Source organism: Gavia stellata, chromosome 7, assembly GCF_030936135.1.
Source record: "Gavia stellata isolate bGavSte3 chromosome 7, bGavSte3.hap2, whole genome shotgun sequence".
Classification (NCBI taxonomy): Eukaryota; Metazoa; Chordata; class Aves; order Gaviiformes; family Gaviidae; genus Gavia; species Gavia stellata.
Window position 1 is genome coordinate 33,877,365 of NC_082600.1, and position 17,459 is coordinate 33,894,823.

General features: G+C 36.2%; 1 protein-coding gene across 3 annotated transcripts in view; it reads left to right on the forward strand.

Annotated features, from left to right (window-relative positions):
• STXBP6 (syntaxin binding protein 6) overlaps positions 1 to 17,459 on the forward strand; it is an 85,975-nt gene that overhangs the window by 36,230 nt on the left and 32,286 nt on the right. For 2 of the 3 annotated variants that reach the window (XM_059819875.1, XM_059819876.1), the window contains exons 2-3: positions 13,906 to 14,036; positions 15,852 to 16,017. The exons of the other annotated variant lie outside the window; for it this stretch is intronic. In XM_059819875.1, coding sequence (XP_059675858.1) covers positions 13,906 to 14,036; positions 15,852 to 16,017 — 297 coding nt within the window. The remainder of the gene's footprint in view (positions 1 to 13,905; positions 14,037 to 15,851; positions 16,018 to 17,459) is intronic. 3 annotated transcript variants of the gene reach the window in all.

Consider the following 17,459-nt stretch of genomic DNA (forward strand, 5'->3'; position numbering starts at 1 on the left):
TGTTTAGTCTTACCTTTGTACGCATGCCCACACGTAATGAGGAAGGTAGTTCATGTACCCAAATGTTGCGTGGTAAATAAGGTAAACTTTATCCTTTGATATCTTTTTAATTGTGTTTTCCTGCCTGCAAATTACCTATGTCAGTGAACCCTTTAGGAAATGGAAATAGCAGATTGACTGAATACCAGTTTGATCACCTGCTATTCATTATACTACATCATATTAAATAGTGTAGATTAAATCTACTAGATTAAACTAGATTAAATCTACACCTAATCACATTAAATCTAGTAGATTTAATGAATAGTAGATTCATTATAGTTAATCTAGTAGATTTAATGAACCTGCTGAAAATCTTTGAAGTCAGTAAAATCCTTGATGAAAAGAACTGCAAACAGTTTCTCTGAGGTTACTTATATCTAGTTACAGGGAAGCACAAATACGGACACTTTAAAAATATATGTTGTAATTGACTTGCTGAGAATTCACGGAAGAAAGCTGCAGAAGGCCATGCATCTGCCACAGCAGCTTTTGATTTTTCTGACAATGATATAATTAATTTTACTGTGATGTCTTGTATCTATGATTTTAGATATCCAGTTTTTGTTCAGTTGAGCAGTCTGAGAATGTACCTTTTCAAAATACTTATTTAAGTACATCATCATAAATCACTTCTCCGTGTGACTTTGGAAAGTTAGCCTTTTATGTAAAGTTTTGAAGACATGGCTCAAACTTCCAATTTACGGAGGTGATCTTCACCTTAAGCTTGTGTTAGTCTATGTTCTGGGATGTGGAAGCTGTTAGGGAGGTCCATTAGCTGTCCCCTAATTGCACGTCAAAGTGAGACCTACCTGTGCACAGTTCTCTCCTGCCACAAAATGCTCCCTGGTAGATCTTTCTTTGGTGGAGTACCTTTTAAAATTACTGTTCACTGAGGTGTATGTAATTCCTTGATTTCTGTGGACTCATTAAGGAGAGTGATTAAATTGGAGAAATAAAAACTGTTAAAATTATTTGCTAACAGTGTGCATGCTTTCCTTTCTCTTCTACTGTTAAGCCTGTTTGATGTCTTACCCTATACAACACTTTTTTTCCAGTTTCTGGGTTTTTTCTTCTGTGAAGACTAAGAAAGCTCCGTGATTGGAAATGGTAGACTTATCCTTGCTAAAGAGAGACAACTGATACTTTGGAGAGTTTTCGCAAAGAATAGTAAATATGAGGAAACTATCATTTAAGTAAAATTTTCAGTCCTAACATTGCAAGATTGTGCAATGGCTGATGAGAGTATTTTCATTTTAATACAATTATTTGAGTTAAAAGAAGCACATTTTACAGGGGTGCTCTGAGATCCAGTGCTTTGCAAAGGACTTTGATAATAGTAATAGTAGTAACAATTCATATGCCAAGTATCTACTTTTTTAGTTTCTGCTCTGGTCCCTTACAGTGAAATCTTCTGTTAATAAAAGGAACTGTATGCAGGTAACTTAAGATACTACATATAGTAACTGAATGCTATCTGCACATAGCACCTTCAAACAAAATCTAGTCCACGGCAGGTGTGACATTTGTAATGTAGAATATAGAACGAAAACTTTTCTTGCAGTTCAAACATGTTTCTACAGAGTCTAATGAGGGATATATTCCTGCTGCATATGTTTGATCTGTGAATGTACCTAGGATCCAAGTATTAAGAAAAATGAGTAGCTGTTTATAACATGACTAAAATCTGTGAAGCTAAGATACTCAGATTCAAGCGTCTGTTCAAAGCTTGAGAAATTATGTATCTCTGCACAGTTCAAGTATATTGCAAAAGGTCTTTCTGCATTGGTTTTGCTTTTCTGAAGATACTGACCCAATTAATCAGCAACTGATACTTGCTGTGTTTAAATAAATAAAAACAAAGTTTAAAAAGCCATTCAAATGGTCGTACTGAAATGTATTCAGGTGCAATAGTAGTGTGCTGTAATCCTGGAGTTCTGAAAATTATTTCTCATAACATGAAGTACATATTTACATTGTTGTTAATTTCAGTAAATCTTATGAAGTAACCATTTCAAATTAGTTTTGAATATATGTTTAATATAAATTGTCTGTGTATTAACAAATACACAAATAACAAATACACAAGAGTTCCAGAGTTTGTTGTGGGGGCTTTTTTTGTTTGTTTCCATATTAGTAGTAGAAAGCTGCCTTTACTCAGTTCATACCATAAATACTTTTATTTCACTCTTTCTTCACAACCTTTTAGTGTGACAACAGAAGATATGTGTATCATCTGATTGTAGGTTCTGAGCAGATAGTGATTTCTTTCCCACAAAAGTCACACCGCCTTAATGCATGTGCCATCAGTGAGATCAGGATCGTGTTGATTATTTTTGGAGTGTGCAACCAGGGAAACAGGGAGAGGGGAATTGAATTAGACTTTTTTTTCCCCTGTTCTTGCTGTCTAAAGAGAAAGGGAACCAAAATACAACATTTATTGTTTTAAATGGTCTACCATTTTTTTTATGTTTATTTTTCCATGTTTTTTAGAGTTGTAACCAGTTGTTCGATGTTTGTCACTCATTCTTCTGGTGTTGCCTGTGGCTGTTTGTTTGCTCTCATTTTATTGTGGTAGGGCCTTTCAATGTCAGTCTGTAAGTAAGCATTGATATAGTAAAAGTACTGAAGTACACATATACTTTAGTTTCTAGACACTTTAATTACCTGCATCTTGTTCACAAGGTGAAACCAGCTCAGTGAGTAGCTGCAATAAATCAATAGTTGAAAGAAAAAAAGGCAGTTTGAGAAATGCCATCATTGTACAAATTTAAAACGGAGCAGGAGAATCAAGCACAGTGGAAAAGGATGGAAGGTGAATACACAACTAAAGTGTTGGGTCCCAGTTCAGCAAGACACTTATTTCTGTTAATTTTTTTTTAGTGCTTTTTAAGTTAGCCTCATTAGGGTCTCAGTTCCCCTTGGTTTTCAAATCACTATTCACATGCTTAAAGATTTCAAAATTTTAAATATTACTCACATATGACATTTCATCTTACATTCTCAAAGTGCTTTGCAAACCAAATTGGCATAAAAATAACTGGAGGTGACTTCTGACTCTTCTGACCCTGAACACAACATGGAAATAGTAGTGACATCTTGGCAAGAGACCATACTGTCTTTCAGATAATTGAAGCTGTAGGGAATAGTTGTGAAGGTTTAAGAAAGTCTCTGTTTATTTTGTGGCTTATGTCCAGGATACTTGTTGGTTGATGCCATTGAAAAAGAGGACTTAACCACTGAACTCAGAGTGCAAGGGCAAGCATTGAAGACCCTTGGTTGCAAATGGGCAGAGAACTGATTTCCAGAAGCAAGATGGGCATTGGAAGTGTGAAAAGGATGCCATCCTCTGAGTTGTCCTTAAGACAGCACAAGATTCTGTCTCATGGAGGTTTTTGGTCTTACCTTTAAACTGCCTTGATAGTGTTCAGTATGTAAATTTGTGAAGATTCGTGTCTAAAGTTAATTTGTTACATTCACACTTTTTAAAGCAGTTAAAAAAATTGGAGGGGTATGATTGCATTTCAAAATTCTGTTCATTCATATATATATATACACACACATATATATGAGAAATAAAAAAAATACTCTCTGGACTACTACTGGATATGTAGGATAGAGATGGAACTTGCTGATATGTAAAATATCCTTTGGATTTGTGTAAGACACACATAACATGAGCATTTTCCCAGCTCTAATAATAGTAGTACTGGTAGTCTTATTTTTATAAACTTAAATCAAGTTCACAATATTCAGAATATACATACCTTAGAGATTTTTTTTTTTCCTACTTTTACATCTCAGGCTAAGAGCTACTTGAAAAGTGTATGTTGCTTGCTGTATTTCACTTTAGTTGTCTGCAGAAAATAATTCAGAAAAAAAAGGTCAGCGTGTAAAAACATCCCTTCACAGTAATTATTGCACTTCCATCGATAAGGTGCAAGAAAGGCTGGATACTTGGCTTCTGCTAATTAAATGTGTTGTGGGTTATATACTGTGGGTAGAGTACTTCATAGGTTGAGATACTGGGTTTTGTTGTTGTTGAATGGACAGGATTTAAATAACTGGCTTCTGTTAAAATAATGTATGATGATAACTTCGGACTGCAGACATTGGCCCACTTGTTTTTCTTCCTGCTTGGCCTCTCCTTTAGTCACCCCCTGTACTTCTCCACAGATGTGTTTCTGGAGTTTTTGTTGTTGTGGTTTGGTTTGTGTGTGTGTGTTTAGTTTCTTCATAATCTGAAGTGGTCAAAGTCTACCAGCCTTTTTTGTTACTTATCTTGAGACTTGGATGTTATCATGCCCCATGTGAATCTGAAGGTTTTTGTAGAATTGTGTCCATCTGAAAGTTTGAGTCGTAAGAATATGGAATAATTTGCCTGCTGCTGTTCTGACTTAGGCCGTTGTATAGCAAAAGCTAGGGATTTTGTATTGAACAGATGTAATAGAGTCCTTTCTTGCATCGGCTGTGTGCAAAGTATTTTCTTCAGTAGTAGTCTCATCTACTATATTTTCTGTCATTGATTCGGTACAAAATCAAGAAAAGAGCACAGTTTTATAAGTCACTTCTTTAAAAGCTCCATAAACACTCTACCCTCTTACAGCAGGGTCCTCTTACACTGTAGGATCTTAAAAGTCATTGGCCAGTTTGCTCCAGAACCTGAAGCCTGTCAAGTTGTCTAAGCAACCTTATAAATGGAGAACACTTTTGTAATACTGTACTTTTTGTGTGAGTTACTGAGTTATGAATTCGAACTTTAATTTTCCAGAGCTTCTTCCTGCCCCTCAGGACACTTGCTGTGAAGTTCAAACAATGTTTTCAGGCTGGTGAGGTAATTCCTCGTGTACTCTCTGAATGCGGATGCACATCTGTTAACTTGTATGGGAATTATGCCAAATTCCACTTATTAAGAGTAGAAATACTTTTGTGGTATTGACTTTAACTGGTTCTCCATAGTTGCAGGTGCTGAAGTGACTGGAATGTGATAAAAGGAATATCTCAAGCCACCCACACAGATACTCACTGTGGTCTGCGTCTTGAGCTTTGATTTCTAAACTAGATTGAGGTGGGATTTTCTGAAGTGTGCGTAAATGCTTACATGGCTATTTAAAGTATCCTGTTCAGCAAAATCTGTGTAGGATGCTGCCTTTCTTTTAAGAAAAAGAGAGCTAAGAAGACTGAAGCTGTAGATGATCCAGACTAATGCAGAAGGGCACATGCTATGGTGGGCTGAAATTCTCAGTCACCAAATACCTTACAGTTAAGAGGTGAGGCTCTACCATCCCAGGACAAGGTGAACTACTAATGTGAAATGCTCTAGGCCAGGATCAGCAGGAGCTCTGCGCTGATTGAGAGGTCTCTGATGAAGACTTTGGTCCCTGGGTTGTGAGGAAGTGATCCCTCCTCCCTGGGATCTGGCTGGAATACCTATTGTCTTCCTTTGCAGCAACAGTGCCTTGGTAGATCTGTCAGAGCACCATCCTGTCCTCTCAACTAGATTTTAACTAAAAACGTATAGGCAACTCAAATTTGCTATATTTGACTAGAAAGATCTCAAGAGCTTTCAAATGCAGCTGACTATCCATATGCAGGAAAAAGGAGGTGGGAAAAGTTTGAAAGTTGGCTGCTTTGCAATATGGAATAGTAAAAGGCAGTTCCAACAAAACCTGGAAGTACAGTCATCATTCTGGAAGTGAATATGTGTTTAATAAGATTCCTTTCCAAATATTTGTGGTTAAGCAGAAGCTTTCTCTCTGGCTGTAAAATGAAGTCTGCCATTCTTTCCACTGTTAACTGCATCTGGCTGTATAACTGTGCCAATGTGAAAAGCAGTTGCTTTGGTATCAATACGTTAAATTATATTGCTGTAGTATATGAAGAATAATTTAAGCAAGCTATTAATTTATAACTGCAATACATCTATCTTTCTAGCTTTAAAAATTTGATAGGAATGAAAAATGAGTCTGTCAAGAAACTTTAAAGACTATAATGTATGTGGTATGATGGGGGTTTAAAGTGTTTGAGTAGGCATAAAAACTACTTTTAAGGACATGTATTTACATGGTTCTGTGAAAAGTAAATATAATTGAAAACTACGTGCAAAATTGAAAGGCAAGGCACTCTGCCTATAAGCAGCAGTTTGTTATTAATGCACTGAGTGGTATGTTTGTAAACATACAGGCTCTCACTTCAGGCTTATAGCACTTTATGGTGTATTGCACATGGAAAAAAGAAGTTTTTTCATTGCAACCCAAAGCAATTTTTTGTTTGTTTGAAGGCACCAGAAAACTATGTTGTCTAGTCTTTCATCTTGGGAAGGAAAAAATGTTACTTAAACAGAACTATATTTTGAACAATGTATGAATAAACCTTAATTAAGAGATACATATTTTATACATTTGTATCCAGAAAGCAATGAAAGTGAGGCTGGCAACTTGTTATGGACAGTGATGCAGTAGATGCTGATTTAAGCAGACAGATTATGCAAATTGTTTGTTATTTGAACTGTTGGGAAGGGCTCTGGGAAAAACAGCATGCATTTAGACTTACGAGTAGTTTGCCTTTGTTGTATCTGAAAGCTTCTCTTTTCTTCATATTTTCCAATTTGTGTCAAAACATTATGCTGTACCTAAAGAAACAGAAGGAATTAATTTTTGGTTAAACTGCTGTGTATTTAGGGCCACTGACATCCCTTTGTCCTATTTGGCAAGTGGAGAAGGTAGGAAATGTGCAGCTTCTCCCTGCTTTCAGCTGCTTAGATTGCAGATGGTGAGAAAGCAGCATTGTCAAAGGAAGGAAAGAGGAAATATGGGCAAAAGTAGGAAATGCAATTCTGAGAAGTCAAGCCTCAACTTATCAGCCATTTTGACACCTGGCAAGCCTAGACCAGTAAGTGGGATTTTAAACCTGCCCCAGTTTTAGCTGCTTTTCTTTATTTTAAGTGAGGCTAGCTGTTTTCTACTGCAAACGTATCCCTTTTTTCTGTACCTAAAATTAATACTGGAGGTGGCAACATAAGTCTGGGTTCTTATTAGCACTGTCTTCTTAGAGCATCTCTTTGTGTTATAGATAGCTGAAGTCTAAGAAACATGGCAGGTATGAAGGTTGCCAGGAGGTAGCAGTTGGACAACCACAGCGGGAAGGCTCAAAGTTCTAGAATTAATTTAGATTCCATATGAAATCAGTGTTGAGTTGAAACTGCTCTGAGAAAACATGAAATACTACAAGTTTTGGTGTTCAAAGTCAAAGCTGGAATTGATAGACAGCAAAGCTCACAACCATCATGTGCAGCAGGCTGGAAATAGTTTTCCTGAAATCCACATGGTATACTAAGACAGTTTAATGTATCTGGTCCTTATTCTTTAACATACCTAAATAGGTCAGAATGTACCCATTTGCTCCATCTTGCTTAATCCTCAGCTTCATTTATCTGATTGTTGGAAAGTTGCTTTGGGAAATTCTGGAAGTTGCTTGCCAGGACGATATTTTGCTTCTAGGACTATGGGGCCTGAACAGTAGTAGTTTAAACTACGTTGGAGCATTGCAGAACAGCAATAATACAAGCTTCTACTATAATAAGGGTTGAGGAATGTGTTATTTAGTGTCCTTTCCCCTGCCTAGTCCCCATTTCCTCCCTCATGGAAGAAAACAGGGAGAATAAGATTTTGAAATGTGGGGGAAAACAATTGTAAGGTTGTTCTTGTGGCAGAAGGAAGAGCTCCTCATGTTAGAGGAATAAAGATAAATCTTCTTTTCATGACTTTTGTTTTGGAATCATGTAGGTGAGAATAGCAAATGAGGGTCAGTCCTTGTAGATAACTTGATATCTTTTCTTTGAGCGTTTGTACTTTATGACATTTGCAAGAAAGAAATCTGTCTTGGGTTTCCTCAAACTTCTGAGGCATTTCCACAAGTTACTCGTGCTTTGACCTCTGAATACAGAAACTCAAACATGTTGCATATTTGAGTAGCAATTGGACAAAGAAACAAAAAAGTCACTATTTTTGAGACTGTCAGAAACTGGATCATCAGCCTAACTGGTAGCCATAGCTTTACTAGGACTGTGTACATGACTGTCAGAATTTTAGTCGATGACCTTTTTGCAAGTTTATGAAATAAGTTGTTTCCTTGGTGGCTGGGAGTGAAGGGACTTGCAGAATGAGAATGAGATGTAATTGCACAAACAGAAGTCTGGAGGGAGAAGACAGCTTTTCCATATGTAACTCTGGAGAACTGGAAAGTAGAGAGGAGTAATTACTTCTGTCACAGTCTGTTCATAACCTACTTTTTTTCCTTAATAACTGGCTTGAAAAAAAATGCATTTCTATCACAAATACTAATACATAATTGTATCTATTTCCTAATAAAATCTGTATTGGATATCAAATATTTTTAATTAAAATGTGCTGCTGCTTTTAAATTTGCTCTCTTTATTCTGACTGTATCAAAAGCTGTTTAGGTTTTTAGACTTAGTGTCACTGTGAAGAATTTTGCTTTAGGGCAACGTTTCTACAAGAAGGTGGGAATGATTAAATTCTAGACACAGTGACCATGAAATCACATCACACTGCCATGGTATTGAGTTCAACTTTTTCTTCATCAAAGAGGTCGGGGTTTTTTTTAAAGGCTTTAGACTATCTTGAGTGCATTCTAAAGATTTTTATCCTTTGTTAATTATTAAAAGCCAGATTGATGGACTTTGCATCATTGGTTGTTTGTGAGTTGAGGGATGGGTATCCACTGTACAGGATTTGACATAGAGATAGATTATGCTGATCTAACATTCATTCCAAAACTATTCATCAATTTAACTACACACCTAGCCAGTGCCTTCAGTAGACTTCTGCAGGCCCGCTCAGGAGTGATTCTTAGTCTGTCACTTTCACAAATGAAATAATTTCATAGATTAAAGTAATTTTTTGAGTGATCTTACTTCACTTGCACTATTTTCTTCTTTTTTTTCTCAAGAGCTAGTGACACAACAGCAACAAAAGTTAAGGCTACTTAGTTTATAAATCTGTGCAGTGTCCAGATAAAAAAAAAAATTCTTGTTATAATGTGAACAGTTGCAGCAGTCATTGCCTGCTTCAAGACTTTGTACTTTTTAATTTCTCCCTTCAGTAGTTATTTCGGTCATTCAACACTTTAGAAATACACTGCAATATGAGTAGAAATTTTGTGAGGCAATCAAGCTATTTGTCATAAGATTCCTAATTACCTAGAGTTTGAGTTATTAAATACACAGATCCAAATGTAAAGAACATCCAAAACAAACACAGATATCCAGAGTCAAGACTTAAAGGACAGACATTGCTTTTAAAACATGCATTTCAAATCTGATAAAATAAATAAAAGTTCATAGTGCAGTGATTTAGAGCTTCCAGACTATTTTTCAAGATGAGGTATTTTGGGGTATGTATTTAAGGAATTAACCATTTTTCATTATTTTATCTTTTCCATTCAAGTAAAGACACTTTAGAAGACTGAAAAAACAAAGAAAAGATATTCTGGACTGCAGATGAGATGAAGTTGGACTGTGACTTTTGCCTCCCTTAGCTTTCTATGTGAAGAGCTGTATTGATTTGCTGCCTAAGATGCTAGATGTATACATAGTACTGGATTATAGCTGAGGTCTGGAATTCAAATACGTTTGTTTCCATGTGTTCCAAATGATGAGAACCATGACTTCCCTGACTCTGTCACAGCATTCTCTAAAGCTAATTCTGATCTGACTATTTGTGCCTCCTATTCTCTCATCTGCATGCCTCTCAAGCTTTAACAACCTCTTTGAAACTTAATACTGTAACTTATATTTATTTATGATGCAAAATGTTTAATATTGTCTTCAGTCCCAGAAGAAATAGTGCTGTTTCTGACTCAGGGACTTTTGGTTGTATGTTAATCCAGTGTTTAAAAAACAAACAAACAAACAAAAAAAAAACACCAAAAAAAACCAAACCCAAACCCCAACAAACTCAGTGTCTTCCATCACAAATTGCTGATTGCTGTAGCTGACTTCTCACACATTCTTTCTTACTTTATGTTCCTTTGAAAAACAAATAAATAAAAAAAAAAAAGGCTTTTTTATTTGCATCTGATGACACACAGAAATCCCATATGGACCCACCATATATTGATGGATTCCAAATAAATGTGCTTTGTCCACACTACTACAGCTTCGTATTTTGAAGGCATAATGTTAAGTTCTGTTACAAAAGAAAAAGCACAGCAAACAAAAAACCCTGCCTAAAATTGAAGCATAACTTAAATTTTATTAAGGTAGATAATGATTGTAGATTTTAGCAAACACATCTGAATGACTTGTCAGAGAGGGAACATGGCGGGGAGCATGTAATTGCTTCCAAATTTTTTCAGATTTAAGAAAAGACTTTTTACATGTTTGCAAGGTAACACCCACTCAGTGGCTTGTTTGGAAGTGCTCTAGTTTGCAAAGCAACATAATGAGCAGCTAGTGAGGATGGTTTTCCCAGCTGCCAAAGGGTTTCACAGAGTTGTAATGACTGCCATACTACTGTCAAGCTGTCACGGACTAAAGGAAGGTTTTAAGGCATGTTTGGTGGGTTTGTGGGTGGTTGGTTTTTTTTGAATGTTCTAGAAATGCTAGCTTTTTGCTAAAATACTAAGACACAAAAGGTGAAACGCAACTAGATTTTTTTGGCTGTGCACAATAATTACAAGTGTGAGACCTAAAGGGAGAACTCTCTTTTTTCCAAGAGGATCACATCAGCTAACGTGAGACTGAATTTCTACCCAAGATAACTGAGATACCCAAGAACCTTACAAGCTCTTCTGTAGCCCTCTCAGCCTCTCCCAGACTTACTGTGTGGTAGATGACATAGAAACAGTCAGCTAATCAAGATGTTTTATAGTTGATCACTAATAGGCATTTTCAAGAGTTTACGAAGTTTAGGCACGTAATGTGATCTTTTGCCGAAGTATAGAGTACTGATGGCTCCAGCTGAAGACAAAGCTGCTGATCATTGATTATTAAAAGTGCTATACAGAGAAGTTTGGATAATTAGACTTTGGATATGTCAAATCAGCCAAACAATTTCTGGAAATTTGGTGTATTCACCTTGAAATGACCCCTGTTTTTAAGAGCCCTAGAATGTACGCCATGTAGAAGCCTTCAGAGCAGTCAGAAGTTTACTGTACTAAAGTTTAAGGCTATACATCTCATAATTTATTATCCATGAGATTCTGAGGGGGGAAAATAGCGTTTGATCGCATAATTGTTCTCTCTAGTGCTTCCTGGGTTTGACCACTTTGTTTTGCAATGCTACTAGTGTTAATTCTATATGTGGCTTATGTATAGTATACACAATTTTTTTTTAATACATGGCTCATTCAGCAGTAGATTATTGCCTGTTTTGCATGGCGAGGGAATAATCCACAGACCGTAAAACTTGAGCCACTGTTAGATAACCTTCTATTAGTACTACTTAGTAGAAAATATGTGAAATACGGTCTGGTGGAGTGCTATAGAGTCTGCCAAAGTGATCAGTGGGGTTAGCAAAAAAAGACGTGAGTAAATATTAGGGTGAATTCAGGGAAGGTAGGGACATGAGTTTGGTCTGCTCAGGTAACTTTGTTTCCTACTCGGTGTGTAAACTTGCAGTAAAACCAGAACCTGTATATACTGTGTAAGTATAGATAGGATGCCTGACACCTCTGCTTTATTGATACTGTTAGGCTTGGATGCATAGGCCATTGAGCAATCAATGAATCTTTAATATTAATATCATTTCTTAGTAATACATAGTCATTGTATTGCAGTAGTTGTTCTGATCTAATTTTGCTGCTACCTTTCTGATACTACATTGATTTTTTTTCTGTTCTGTACCATTTGACGTGCGATTCTGAATCACATACTGCGCCAGTTTGGTTCTCAGTGCAGTTCTAAGTTGAACTGCTGATTAAGAGACTTCTGGCAATCTGTTTATTACATTCTTATCAATAGTCTGGTCAATATATTGAGTCCAACGATGCTTTCTATTCCAAAGTAACTTCTTAAAAACAGTTAATCTGCTGTGTGGAATGTTAGTATCTGATTTTGTTATTTTCTTTTATCTACTAAAATTTATTTGGAAATTAATTTTCTATTTATGAAATTAAGTTCTCATAAGGGTGCTTGGACTTTCACATGCGCAGACGCACACTGAACTGAAAATCTAAATCTGAGACATTGAAAATAACTTTTCATATTAATCTGAATTTGCTAATCTGTTCCAAAGTACATTTAACATCAAGACAGTGATCTGTGCGTTGGTAAACTTTCATCCTAAGAAACAATATTAACTCTTTAACTTTATGGAATGATGAGGTATTACATCAATGTTTACTTACTGTATAACTGTGCCCCTGGGTGCAGATGTGTATGCAGCATACATCTTCAGAGTGGGAAACCGGTTAGTTTTTCTGATTATTTGGGTAAAGGGGGTGCACAAAAATAAGCAATCTTACTATTCAAGTCTTGATTATTTTAAAAGCCTTCTTTAACTGCCAGCATCTAAAAGCAGAGAAAGGTGACTTTTCCAATAATATTCTTTTTGGAGGACCATATGGATAAACGGATTTTTTGGAAATAAAGAGTGTAAGGAGAAAGATAAATGGCACACCAGATTTAGTATACTGTACAGTACAATGATTCTACAAATTATTTCTTCAAAGAAAGTGGAAATGTGTTTGGAATTGACTTAACATACAGCAACAGATAAATAACATGTAAATAAAATACAGGGTATGACTATAGAAAGTGCCTAAAACTGCTTATAAAACTTCCATGGAGATTAAAAGTTATACTGATGAAAAGGAAACTTGTTTGTTTAGAGAAAAAGACTAATACAGGAAGCCAATTTTCCTGCTGTTGAAAAGTTAGCTTTAATGTTTAAGTACTCTTTGAAAACCTGATGCTGAGTTAAGGATATACTAATTGGAGTGGTTTATATTGCTTTTTTTTTTTTCAAAAGCAGAGCTGTCTTGCATGACTTACTTTGTGTACTTCTTTTAACATACATTTTGTTTATAACAAGTAGGATCATTCTTATCTATGGTCTGTCTTTGTGGTACCTAATATTTTTCAGGGGGTGGGGTGGGAGGGCGGGTCGAGCGATCTTTAGTTCCTTAATTCTTCTAACTCTTTTTTTCACAGACTTTTATCTGATTGGGTGGGTTTACTTTCTCAGTGCAGTAAGTGCATATACTTATGTCTGTTGACTGGAATCTGGAAATTGGGAATTGAATGCCATAGATGGTGGTGGTGTTATACAAGCGTGATCTACATGTGACATGTTGTGAAAAGACTGGAGAAACCTGTATTGTTTTTTTCAATCAATCACCGATATGAAAGTCAGTCTAAAGTAACAGGTTTTTTAAAAAAGGTACATAAATGGACTTATATGGAGATGTCTTTTTTTTGGTGTGTTCGCCTGTCTTAAATGGCGAGAAAGGAATGAATAAGAGGCTGGTTATGAGAAACCTCTCCTAATTAGCGTGGGGGAAAGAGAACAGTAAGGTATTTGTAAGAATGCAGATGGAAAGACCTTTGGTTTAGTTCTGTTTTTTACAGGGTGTTGGCAACTTAAGCTGAAATATATCCAATTTTGCATAGTATAATGCTTGTTTGGCATCATACCATCATTCTGACCTAAGGAATGTGCTTTTCAGTATGTTATCCAGGAAAGAGAATGTGTTCTACTGTCAGAATCAGTGACGTGTATTTACTTTGTGGGACATTATAGAAAATGCTCTAGCAAACCAGCTACTGATACAGTGAACTAAATGGCACGTTCCTGAAACATCAAGCACATCTCATTTTATATGTTTTTTCTTTCATATGTTCAGTGACGAACAAGAAACCAGCTCAAGCATCTATAACGAAGGTGAAGCAATTTGAAGGCTCTACATCTTTTGTCAGGAGAACGCAGTGGATGCTCGAGCAGCTTCGCCAGGTCAATGGTATAGACCCTAATCGGGTGAGTTTGAACAGTTCTAGAAAATGAAAATTGAGGTCTTTTATAACTGATTTGTCAATCAGGCATTCTTTCACTATTTAAAAGGCATTTGGAAGGGTAAGACACAGGTTTAACTGCAAATGCTCAAAAAAGAAATAACTCAATGGTATATGTGAAAATAGATTTTAATGAGAAAGATGGGAGGAGGCCAAAGCTCATAGTTACTGTGTTGTTTTTTTTTTTCTTCCGGTCTTTCCCTACTTTTCTTCCTACTTTCTCTCGTCTTTGTAAAGAGAAAAATAAGAGCCTTGTTTGCCTTGTCTACAGCTATAAGCCTCCTGGGGTCCATTTTGGCATGCAGCTGTGTTGTAAGAGAAGTAAGTGGAAGCAAGGACAGGAGAGGTTACTGAGGTTCAAGTTTGTGAAATATTGTGAACCTTGCATTTTTTCTCTGACAGTCCTCTCCTCAGTTCCTTCTGCATTTCTTACCTTTTTCTACAAAGCGGGGTGCTGTGGTTTAGTTGCCAATGGCATGTGAACACTGATTTAAACAAAAGAAAAACAAACCCAAAATAAAATAAAACTAACACACACCCCCCCCAAATAGTTATGGAATTATTCCTTTAATGTGGAATATACAGCCCACCTTGAGCTATCTCAAGACGAAGTCGTACTAATATGTAATAAGCTTATGAATAGAAATCTTCAGTAGTAAAACGGCAGAATTGGAAGTTAGGAATGTGGCTCATACTATGTGATCACAAAGTGACTTCCTGTGTTCATTGTGCAGCAAAATATGTTTGTGACTAACCCTTTTGGTTTGTTCAAAGCTGTGCTCTGATCAGCCCCTAAGCATCTTAACAATGGTGCACCAAATTCTGTTACTACCCAGTACAGTCTTTTGTACAAAAAAGAAGCCCTTTGGCCACTGCCCTACGAAATGCAGGGGGTGGAATTATATTTTCTCTGGGTAAAGGGACAATGAAAACAAGAGCAATGATAAATAAATAAGGGATATGAGTTTTAGTCCTTTTCCCGGCATCTGCTATGCAGCTATGTAAATAACAGATACTTGGGATACTCTCAGATTGAAAGTCCTGTCAGGTTCTTAAGCTTAGACATGTTCCTTTCAAACTTGTCTTCCTGTGATTCATAGTGTCATCGAGTCAAAAAAAAAAAAAAAAAAAAAGGCATTTACTAGATTAGATTACAAAATACTATTTAGCAAATACTGCTAAATATGTAACGATATTTCTTGCATAAAATCCATTTCTATTGGCAGTTGATGCATGGTGTAGAGCTGGGCTTTGATTTGTTCTGGGAGTGCTCTTTTGTTCATGTTATCCTGAGACCTATGCAACACTTAATGATAATACATTAAATACAATAACTAGGACTTGGTATTTGTTTTCCTTCTTAGGTTGAGTATTGAGAGCAGAAACGCATCTTCTAAAATATAGTGTGAAAGTAGATTTTGTGCTGAGGGGCACAAATCCTTGTGTAATGTAGAAGATACAAGTAAATACATATCTGTATATAACAAGGATTTCATACGAGATTCAAACTTGTAATTTTTTGGTCTAAAGTATTTTTGTTTTCAGGTATTTTTGTGATAGCTGAATTTTCCTCATTAAAAATACCTGCAACAAAAAAACTTCCTGCCTGTTTTTTGTCCATCCAGAAATATGCAAAGGAAACATAATCCCAGTATGGTCTTGAGTTGCATGACCTTTCTGCTTTTTCCAACATAATACCTTTTAAAAACTAATAGCTCTATATCTTTCTCCAAATCATTTATAAAACTGGAGTAATAGTAGTGTGTGTTTTTTCTTCTAGGATTCCCCAGAATTTGATTTACTATTTGAAAATGCTTTTGACCAATGGGTAGCAAGCACAGCTTCAGAAAAATGCACATTCTTTCAGGTTCTACATCACACTTGTCAGCGATACCTTACAGACAAGAAGCCAGAATTTATTAATTGCCAATCTAAAATTATGGGAGGTAAGTCAATCGAAGTTGGAGTACTTTGTGCAGTTGGATATGCAATGATTTGCACGTGAGTTACTTTGTGTTCAAATGAGCTTGCAGCCTAACTGTATCTTGAAATCATGGATCTGAATATGCTAAGTTCACAGTAGTAAACTTCTAGGCTTCAGCATTTCTCCATCAAGTACCACTTCACACTTTTCTGCTATCTTTGTTTTCCTAGTCTTCAGTTCTAGAGGCAACATCCCCTACCCACCTTGGGAGAAGTCGTTCTCCTCCCTCTTTTTAGCAACCTTGATTTCGATTTGTCTCTCTGCTTTTGTTCATCCAGAAACATTTCTGGGTGGCCTGAGGTATTTCCTACTAAAAGCCTGTTCTGTATTGCCATTTCCTCACAAGTATGTGAAAAAGTGCTTATTACTAAACTTCCTATGGGTTTTTTTGGAATTTACTTTGATCTTGAGAGAAATCAGTTAGTTTAAGAGTTTTGTTACGTTTCATAAGTCACATCTCTTAAGGTGAATTTCCAGGATTAGACTAAAAAACGTCTGGTTAGGTAAAAAATGTTTGGTCAATATGTGAAATTGTTATTTAGCATCCACTTCCCGAGCAACAAAAACTATTTTTTGGGGAGGATTTTCACATAGTTCACAAAGTATTCTTTAGGGAAATAAACTGTTTTAGTTGTTCCCTTAGACTGAAATTTCTGAAAGTAGTCTCCTTTTTGTCTGCTCTAAAGCAGAACAGTTTTAAAAAGTCTTATACCTCCCATGTTCTGCACAGCTGGAATAAAAAATTGTTTTTCTCTTTCTCAATGAGTCTCCAAACTGTAGAAGAGAAGTGCAAGCTCACTTAGGGTTTTGTTTACTTGTTGTTTCTTCTCCCCATTAGATGTCAACTGTAAATATGGAGAGCCTTACTCAGTTCTTTCTGGTAATCCTCCTCTCTATAAATCTAGAATACGTTCCTGTACGCTATTATCAGAACTATGTTTTGTGTAGCCACCTTTATATGTTCTTTTTCTGGCTGTTATTTTGTCTTGCATCCCTTTCTTCTGAAACACCAAAGGTAAACTGATACTGAGTTTGCCACTAACTTCGCGGTCATAAGTCAGAACTGTTCTGTCAATCATTCTTTTCTTTTAGTGTCTTCTCAAACTAAGAAAAAAGGCACTAAATTTCTTGTAAATTTCCTCTTTCATTTTTTTCCCTTCCACATTGTTAGGATTTCCTTTGTTTTCTTTTTGGTGTGGTGGGGAGGAGGGAGATGCAGTTTCTGCACTGATGGGAGAAGAAATCCTCTACAATTTTTCCATTTCATATGGAAGAAATCTCATATCAAGCCTTTGTTTGTCATCTGTTTGCTAATGATGCTTGCTTCCATCCTTCCTGCTAATAAGTCAGTATTAATAAACCACCATACATTTTAGCCTCTGAAATGACTTTTTTCTTATAAGC